Source organism: Heliangelus exortis, chromosome 8 (genome assembly GCF_036169615.1).
Source record: "Heliangelus exortis chromosome 8, bHelExo1.hap1, whole genome shotgun sequence".
Lineage (NCBI taxonomy): Eukaryota > Metazoa > Chordata > Aves > Apodiformes > Trochilidae > Heliangelus > Heliangelus exortis.
Genome location: NC_092429.1, coordinates 6,613,052 through 6,622,844, shown reverse-complemented (window position 1 = coordinate 6,622,844; position 9,793 = coordinate 6,613,052). Strand labels below are relative to the sequence as shown.

The 9,793-nt window shown below is 51.8% G+C and overlaps 1 protein-coding gene across 1 annotated transcript; it reads right to left on the bottom strand.

The window, feature by feature from the left end:
- Window positions 1-6,094: 6,094 nt before the first annotated feature.
- Window positions 6,095-9,406, bottom strand: DMRTA2 (DMRT like family A2). The gene is made up of 2 exons (XM_071750177.1): window positions 8,120-9,406; window positions 6,095-7,876 (listed from the first exon to the last, which is right to left on the bottom strand). The coding sequence occupies exons 1-2, from the start codon at window positions 8,610-8,612 to the stop codon at window positions 7,002-7,004; spliced, it is 1,368 nt and encodes a 455-aa protein (XP_071606278.1). The 5' UTR covers window positions 8,613-9,406; the 3' UTR covers window positions 6,095-7,001.
- Window positions 9,407-9,793: the final 387 nt, after the last annotated feature.

The following is a 9,793-nucleotide window of genomic DNA, read 5'->3' as shown; positions in this document are numbered from 1 at the left end:
CCCCAAGCAGAGCTTTTTAAAAGCCTTTGTAATTCATGCTTTCCATCTGCCTGTCAGACCACAGGAAAAGATCCACTCTGTTTCTGGTTTCCTTTCCATTGCCCTTCTCCCCCCAGGAGCCTGCCCTGCTGTCACAAACCTGCTCAGATTTGCACACATCCTACCCATCTATTATATTTATCCAGCTAAATGGTCAACTACTTTCTGAAAATATGCCTTGCACATTTGTAATTATTGATGGGCAGTGAGACTTTGGGTAACCTATTGTCAAAGGGTTTCTCAATCTTCTGAAATTCATCTGAGCTTTTTCCAATCAGTTTTAATCCACTCATGTATTGGGGGGGGGGGGGGGGGGGGAAGATGAAATATCCATGGAGAAAAATCTCACAGCCTAATTCTTTACAACTGTTTTCAATACCTTAATAGGATCCAAAACAAGAAAGGAGGGAATGTAGGACAGAAAAAACATCTCCAATTCTATACCAGCTGAATATATACACATTGAGAATACCCCAAAAGATCCATCCTTATTCCCCACAGATCTATGTTACAGAATGCATTTAGTCAGAGGTGCTGTATAAAGCCACGAGTCAGAATGTATCCCTCATATCATCTTCACTTTCATAAAATTAATCCACAAAACAGTAGATGACAAGATTTTGTTCTTCCAGACCATTAGAACAGGATTGTCAAGAAGCAATGTTTTCCCCCCCTGCAGTTTGGAGTTAGCAAGGAGTTAAGATAAAATCTCAGATAAGACTTTAGCTCCCACATACAGGTAAATCCAATACTGCACAAAACAACATTCCAAACAGAATTATCCCCCGGGCAGGTGTCTCATCATGCCCTTGCCCACATCTGCCAAATTCACACCTGGGGTAAAGATGAACATGAGTTGACTGTAGAATTTGGATAGAGCAGGCCTCATATTTTGCTATGGTTAGAAATGGTTAACAAATGGCCTGTTGCAGTTAAAAGTGCTACTAATACCTCATTGTCTTTAGGCATTTTCATCTCTGTTGACACACTTGCTTCCACATGAACAACCAGTGAGTCACTGTAAAAACACCCATCACCATTTTACACTGATGGCCACTTGCTCAGCCTTTGGCCCATATTATGAGCGTGCACATAATTGAACCTCTTGACCCCTGCACAGCACCCAATATTACTCTGAAATGACAGGCTTTTCATAGGTTCCTTGAAAATGTAAATCCTGCCACATAGTACCCCCTTCCTTAGCCTGTGTGGAGTATAATCAAGTCTTAAAGGCTCCCTCAGGAAAGACATGTAATAGACTTTTAATACATTCCAAGGAGATGCCTTACACTTCTCATGAATATATCTGTCCTTCAGACTCAACACCCAGCAAGTGATGCAACATTTCCATCTCACTCTTGTAACACAAGCACTAAGATCTTATTTTAGTGATGTCTAAATATCCCCACAGCCCTTACTACATCCACATTCTCTGTTAGCTCTTGCAAGCCAATTCCAATGCTCTGGAATTCACCCTTTCTCTCCTTTCCCCACTTATTTCACCTTCAGTATTATCCAGGAAATATTCCTTGCAAACCTACCTTCCCCAAGGCCTTGCATCCATATGAGCCAGGGTAAGGCAGCCCATTACCCCACCCTTTAACCTCTTCCCACACCTGGTCTCCCTCATTAACACCACCAGCCCCCCATCACCACCCTTCTTTCCTTCTGCCCTCAAGAATTTCCCCCAAATCTAACAAAAAAAGGGTGAATTCAAGGTCAACGGGGGCTGCCTGACCAAGCCCCAGCCCCTCCCGGGGTGCCGTGGTGAACATCCCCCCCATCCTCCCCCTGATCTTGGGTCAGGGGTATCTCCTCCATTGGTTTCCAAACTCATTAATAACACAAAAATGAGGGGTAGGGGCTGAAAATTATTAGTTTTCAGATTAAAACATCTGTTAAAATGAACTTTATATTTTTTTCTTTTCTTTTTATTTGATCGTTGTTTCCCGAAGATGCTCGTTTTGGTGATGAAATGCAAAGAGCATTGTGTGATTTCAGTGGGTTTAGAATGTGGTTTTCTTAATTTCTATTTTTTTGGACCTTATGGCAAATATAGGTGGTATTTTTGAGGGGGATGTTTGGTTTTGATTTGTTGTTTTTGTTGGGTTTTTTGCTTGTTTGGTTTGTGATTTTTTTTCCCCTAATAAAAAGGTAGAGGCGAAAAAAATAAAGGCTAAAGTGGAAAGGAAGATTTTTTTTACAATTTCTGCTGAAACCCGGGAGATGGAAACCGGCGTGAACTTTCACGCGCCTTAATTGCAAATAAAAGCAGCAGAAAACAGTGAAACAACCCCTTCCGCTCCCGCAAGAACTTATTCTGTGATTAGAATCTGCCCATCTGTTGAGCTCTGAACCTGCCGCTGTTCCCCGGGATGGGCAGAAGCCTCCGAAGGCTCCGGGAGCAGCCGCCGGGTTCCCGGGAGGCCGCAGCCCCGCTCCTCCGGCTCGTCCTCCGGAGCTGCTCCTCCTCGGGATTTTTTCTTTTTTTCCACCTGCTTAATCACATTTAAATATATTAAATACTTTCCTATTGCGGTTCTGGCACAGAAGTAATCGCTGCAGTTGCCATGGGGATGTTATGACAACACCGGGGGGGGGGGATGCCCCGCACCCTCCGAGGAGGCAGAGGTGTCCCCTCGCCTGCGGGATCTGAGGAGTTTGTTATGGCCTGGGAACTCCTGGTCCGGCTCTGCGCTGCCCCCGATTAAATCCTCTCGGGAAAGGGAGATATCTTGGACTCGACCCCGACGGGGATGATAAGGGAGATGTCAGGAGGAGGAGGGGGCTGCGGGGCTGGAAACAGCCGCTTTCGCCTAAGGGATGCCCCCGAGGGCCCGGCTGCCCCGGCGGCAGCTGTGTTTGCTCAGGGACGGCGGCACCGACACAAAAGCCGGCCGCCACGGTAAGGGGCACCCGGTGCCGCCCCGGCCCGGCCCTTCCCTCCATGCAGAAGCAGCGCTTTGCTGCGGGGAGGTTTCCAGGCGGGCAAACGAGGCGTCAAGTGCCGGGACAGCAGCGGCAGCGGAGCCCGGAGCCCTCCCGGGTCCGCGGGAAAGCCCGGGAGGGGGTTCGGGGCTTATTTCCCGGCCTTCAGTGGAAGAAACCACGGCTGTCCCGGCTGGAGGGGGCCTGGGGACAGGCTGCCCGGGTGACAGCGTGGAAGAGGCACCGTCACCCTGTCCGCCCGCGGGTCGCATCCCCCGGCCCCGTCTGTGCCGGGCTCCGGCAGGCGGCGGGGAGCACGTCGGATGCTGCTGAGGAGCAAAAGGCAGGGCCAGAGCCAGGCATCACCCCGAACCTCCTTTATCCTCAGGGCCACGGCAGCAAATCGGGATTGCGGGGGTGAGGGGCAGCGAGGCCAGAGAGTGAGGCGGGGTGGAGTGGGGGGGAGGGGGCTCTGGAACAGAGTGGGAGGGTAGCGGAGCCTCCCCCCGTCGGACTTAAAAATAAAACAACGGGGCTGTAAAAGCGACCCACACACACACACACCAACCCATCCCACCTCGGCCTCTCTCAGCCCGGTGGATTGCAGCGGTCCCGGCCCAGATCCATTGCCCCAGCGGCGGGCCGGGCCGCAGAGGCAGCCTCGCAGCGAGAAAAGTTCATTTTAGGTGAAGGAATGTCATTTCGCTACTAAATGGTTAGTCTAATTTGATCTTTATTATGCTGTGGATTAGGGCTGATTCATATTAAACACCAGTGCAGTTAATATCACTCCGGAACGTGTCCCGCTGGATGTAGAGCGGCCGCAGTCACAGCCCCGCCGCTTCCTGCGACCCGTGGATTAAGATTTAATTAACAGGGAAGTTGGCGAGCTCTCACCCAGAGCCTCTCTGCTTTACAAATAATTTATCCTCGGTTCCGCGGATTTTTATTCAAGTGACAGCATTTTATTTTACTCTAAAAGGGACTTGAATATTTTATGTTCAGCCAGAGGCTCCTGTATGCGAACCTCTCCAAGTCAGCTTCAAACCCAAGGGACTAATGTTTAATTTTATTTTTTTTTTTTTTTAAATCTGCGGGAATTACCTCAACAAGCACAATGTATCAGGTTCTCTTAAACCCCCTCCTCCTGCTCCCCCCAATTTAACAGCCTAAACTATCCATATGAAAGTTAATCGTCGTGATCCCCATTGTCGGTTGTATAAATCCAAGCTCAAGCCAACCTCCAAGACACAGCAACAATTCTGATAAATTGTCCTGCTCGGCTAACTACACAAGAATGGCTTTTATAATTAAAAGGGGAGCTGAGTTAAATCAACAGCTCCTAAGCCCTTCTCAAGAGGGCTAGAATGGGAGAAATGTGGCGACCCGATTTCTTTAAGTAGCAGCTCTTTGTAGCCCATTCATAATCCTAGATATGGAAACCCATCCTGCACAAAGTCAGCTGCCAACCAAAAGAAAAAAAGAAAAAAGAAAAAGAAAAATAGAAAGAAAAAAAAGAAAAAAAAAAAAAAGAAAAGAAAAAAAAAAGGAAAAATTTGAAAAAGGGAAAAAAGTAAAAAAATGAGAAAAAAAAGCAAAAAAAAAAAAAAAAAAAAAAAAGCAAAAAAGTTGATTCAGATGCTCAAAGTCCATCTTTTTTTTTTTTTTTTTTTTTTTTTTTTTCCAGCCTAACATAACCCTGGCACTTTATAACCACAGACAACTCCTTTTCCAATTAAAGTGGAATTAGGAAACTCAATCAAATTAGCTCACTATTAAAGCCCTTCTTTATTAAACCATTTTATTGTAGTAATATTAAGTTTCACCCGCTCTTGGAACACGAGACTTTAAAAAGTTTCCCTTGTGATACTGCTTTAGCTGCTCCCAGGATGGATCAGGGTCAAAAGTATTTACCTGGGTGTAATCTGTGATATTTACTTACTTTTTTTTTTTTTTTTTTTCCCCTAAGAAAATCTTAAAAGTGTATCCAGCTTGATCAATTGCGCGAGGGAAGGAAGAATTGCATTTTCCTTGCTCCCGTCCTTTGGTTTTACCCCGGGGCTTCCTTCAATAGCTACATCGGGACGCATCTCCTCCCAGACCCACCAGTATACGAACTGGTTGGTAGGAGCCTCGCTGCCAGCTCCGAGCCAATGTTTACACAGTTATATTTGAAGTGAGAAAGTAAACAGTCCAGCTGTGCCACGGAGCGGTTCGGTGGGATTAGGTTTCCATACCAACCAACTTTAGGAGCTTTTACAGTCTTAATTCAACCATGCACTGAACTTGCTCTTTGTGAGTAATAGTTTTCCTGGGCCAAACACTCCCAGGGCTGATAAGAAAGTGGTGCTCTGGCCTTCGGAATGATCGATTCTCTGGATGCACGACTGGCTGCTCCCTCTCACCCCAATAAATACAGAAATGGAGGCAGGAATGCCCTCCTTACTTTTTGGTCTTGAAGAATAGTCGGACACCATCGCCAAAAAAAAACCCAAAAAACAAACCACAAAACAAAACATAAATGGAGGCAGGAATGCCCTCCTTATTTTTTGGTCTTGAAGAATAAACGGACACCATTGCCAAAAAAACCCCCAAAAAACCAAAAAATAAACCACAAAACAAAACACCAACAAACCACTAAAAATAAAACCGAAACCCCACACGTAACCCCACTCTTGAAATGAGGGGGAGGATTTGGAAGGCCACAGTTTCAAAAGTAAACCTGGAAAAACTTCCCTGCACAATACACCCCGCGTGGAGTTTGTGGTGTCTGAGCTCATTCACGCCTTGCTGCAAACATGTCCTTATGTTCTGAAAAAAATTCATAATTGTATATTCCTTATCTTGATATAGACACAATTAATATACATATCCAGGTTTTAGATATGAGAGGAAAGCACCTCGCTGTTGCTACAGAGCCCATGGTCAGCAAGGTGTTTGTTTTAACTGTGCTTTTCTTCTCTGTAACAATGCCATATTTCTTAAATATGACAAAAACCAGAAAGATATCAAAAGAAAAAATCCTGCTTAAATTTACTGGTTTTTTTTTTTTTTCCTGGCATAAATAACAGAAAGACCAGAACCACAAATAAACTTACTTGACAATTTCGTTGGTTAAGATGATTGCTCTGGTTTATATTTGGTTTTATTTATAAATCTTCTGAAGAAAATCTGTTTTGACCATGATAAAAATTTAATAAACATGTTTGTCCTAATTCCATAAAATCCTTTAAATATTGACTGTACTTGTCAAATGAACTTCCCAAAACACACTTCCACTGCCTCATAAAATACCACTTGCCATTTATAAGACCGATTTTTTTTTTTTAATAGAAAATAACATTTATTTATATGAAATGGAAACACAGAATTACCTGTTAGAAACAGCAAGAAGTTTGCTACATCGGGACAAGAAAGCAATTTTCTTGCAGATCACAAATGAAGGAGGCTCATTAAACCCTTGGTGCCGGGGTCCTACGGACAGTTACAAATATATCTACTTTCCAATGTTATATACAGATTGTAACATTTCTGGGGGCAGGAAGGAAAAGGCTTTCAATTTGACAATATTTTTAACCTATATGCCTGGTAAGTATTACAATGAGCTGTCTAACCTTTAGCTTAACGTTAATACCATGTTCACCTACGCATTACATTAATAACTTAGATTTCCATTTTATAACATTATACACTTGCTAGTATACATATATATATATGTGTGTGTGTGTTTGTGTGGGGAAAAGAGGGGTGGGTGTGTGGGTCTGTGTGGGTCTGTGTACACACCCCAGGACGCACCATGGATATCCATGCTTATGGCCATAAGCAACAAAGAGTGACTCATGTCTGGACAATGAAAGTGCACCTTTATCACCGGTTCCATACACCTACGTCTTTCCACGCCAGGCTCTGCACGCAATCACGGGCTGTACAGAGGAAAAAGGGGGAGAAAACCACCCGTGTCCAACCTCCCCCCTCCCTTCCCCCGTGCCTACCTAGCTACCTCTACACAGACGAGCTTTAGGAAGCCACCCCGGCTATTGCTTCTCGGGGGTGTTGTTGACCATGGGCCCGTAGAGCCCGCCGGAGTAGACCTGCTCCTTGTGCACGGTGGAGCGGTCCCGCATGAGGTCACTGAAGGCGTAATCCACGGGTGGCCGGAACCCGAGGGTGGGCATCAGCCCGGCCGTGGAGTAAGGGGTCATGAAGGCCAGTCCCCGGCTGTGGGCCGAGTAGGCGAGGCGCAGGGGGTTGAGTCCCAAGTGGGTGCCCAGCGGGTAGGCGCCGGCCTCGGCCCCGAAGTGCGTGGCGTTGGGCTGCAGGGGGGAGAAGGCGGAGCGGCTGCCCAGCGTGCCGATGGCGGGGGCCATGGCGCCGGCTATCAAGGGCCGGTGATGGGCGGCGGTGGCGGGGGTGGGCGGAAGGCCTTGCAAGGCGCCGTCCCGAGCCCAGCTCTCCTCGGGGCCCTTCTCCGGGCCGCGGTTGTTGAGGATCTGCTCGATGGCCTGCACCACGTCCCCGCCGCAGCCCTGCAGCACCAGCTCCAGCACGCTGCGCTTGTGCGCCGGGAAGACGCGCGTCAGGATGTCGATGGGAGTCCGCTGCCGGCCGCCGGCCGAGGGCGACGGGTCCTGCTCGTCCTTGTCGGCCTCCGAGCCCGAGTCCGAGCCCAGAGGGCTGATGGAGCCCGGGCTCTCCTCCCCTTCCTTCGGGCCTTTGGAGACGGGCGAGCTCAGGAAGGACTCGCCGTCCCCGTTCTCCGAGCCCGAACCGTGGCGAGCTTCCGGGGAGGAGGTGCCGGGCACGGACTCGCCGTCCGGGGAGAGGGGCTTCCCGCCCGCCTGCTGCGGGGTGACGGCGCGGCTGGGCAGCAGCGTCTTGGGGAACAGCTCGAACTTTTGCATCTTGGACTCTGCAGGAGGGGATGGAGTGGAGGGGGGAAAGGAAAGAGACCGTCAATGCGGCTGCCCCAGGCGGGACCCGCAGCTCCGTGCTCCCTCCGGCAACCCGACCCCCGCCGCCTTTCCCTACTCCTTTCCCCTTCACTGCCGGTCCCGGACTCCCCCGGCAACCCTACCCCCGCCGCCTTTCCCGACTCCTTCCCCCTTCACCGCCGGTCCCGGGCTCCCCCCGAGGGCGCACAGCGCGGTCTTACCTGAGGCGCCGGCGCCTCCCTCGCCGCCGCCTCCGGCGCAGACGGAGCCGAAGACCTCATAGGCGGGCCGGGGCGGGATGATGCCGTTGGCGGCGGCCAGGGCCAGGCCTTCGGCCGTGCCGTAGAGCAGCTGAAGTTCGCGGGCCTCGTTCTCCTCCTGGGCCTGCTGGCGGCGCAGCGCCACCTGGGCCGCCATGACGCGCTGGCGTTCGGCGATGAGGGTGCACTTGGCGCACATGCAGTCCTTCCAGCGGCAATACCGCTTGTGGCCCTTCAGCGCCGACACCACCCCGTGGTTGCGGCACCGGGCGCACTTGGGCGTCCGCGGGTACTTCTCGGCCGCCCGCAGCAGTAGCGGCGGAGCCCGCAGCAAACTCCCGGCTACGCTCACCGGCAGCGTGGCCGCCGCCGCCGCCGCTGCCGCCGCCACCGAGCTGGGGGGCACCGGCGGGGGCGCGGCGGGCACGCTGGGCAGCTCGGACCGTAGCTCCATCCTGGCAAGCCCGCCCGGAAAGACGGATCCCCCTTTCTTAGCTTCCCCCAAAGCGACGCGGGGTGGGGGACCCCCGCGGCGCACCCGCGACCGAACGCGGAGACGGTTCCGGAGCCCTCAGGCGCTATAACGCGAGGATGCACACGAAGCCCACATGCAAACCCCCGCGACTATCCCCGCCGCCCCTGTCCCCCTCCACCGGCACACGGCTCCGGAGTGAGGTTCAAGGGAGCCGCGAACCTTTCCGCGCACTCCCGCCCTCCCCACCTCTCGCGAAAAGCGAATCTTAACTCAAAACAATCCAAGAAAACTTAGTTCTCTCTCGCTTCCTTCCTCTCCGTGCGCACCTGGCAGGTCAGCACCAAGTCCATCGCGCCGGGCTCAAAGCCGAGCTCTGCCGTCCGCGCTTGCGGGATCGCCCCTCTCCGCAGTGCTCCGCTGGAAACCCGAGCTGCTCCCTAAGCTCAGCTCCCCCCTTTCCCCCTTGACCTACGATCACCAGTTAAGAGTCCCTTCAGAGAGCAATCCGGCACCTTCCAACGACAGGATCCCTCGCCACAAGCCGCGGAGGCTAAAATCCAGAGGAAAATAAATTTTTTTCTCTTTTTTTCTTTTTTTTTTTTTTTTTTTCTTTTTCTGTTTAAATAAATAAACGAATCACCCCGTCTCACGAGCAGCAGCACCGCAGCCGGGCGGAAAAGCCCGAGCACCCCCGCCCCTCCCCGGGCCTGACACGGCTGGGCTGGGCTCAGCCTCCGCGGCGAGCTGAGAAGCGAGGCTCCCGGTTGTCAAGAGGAGGAGGAGGAGGAGGAGGAAAGAGGCAGAAAAAAACCCGACGGCGGTCGCGGGAGCGGGCAGAGGGACCCCAGCTCCCCCCCCTTGGGGACACCCGCGCCACCGCCACCGCCACCGCCTGGCGCGTGCGGCCGGTGAGCTGCGAGGCAGAGCGCGCGCTGGCCACCGCGCCTCCCGCGCGCCACTCGCGCTATTGTTGCGCCCCGCGTTGCCATTAGGGCAGCATTGGACAACAATGTGGCGCCTGCCATTGGCCAGGCCCGGGAAGCGCCGCGCTGATTGGCCGCCCGGGGGGACGCCGCGTCCGCCCGCAGGCTCCGCCGCCACCGCGCAGCTCCCGCCTGTGCGCAGCCAGGGTCCTCTGGGGGGGACGGCGGGAGAGCGGC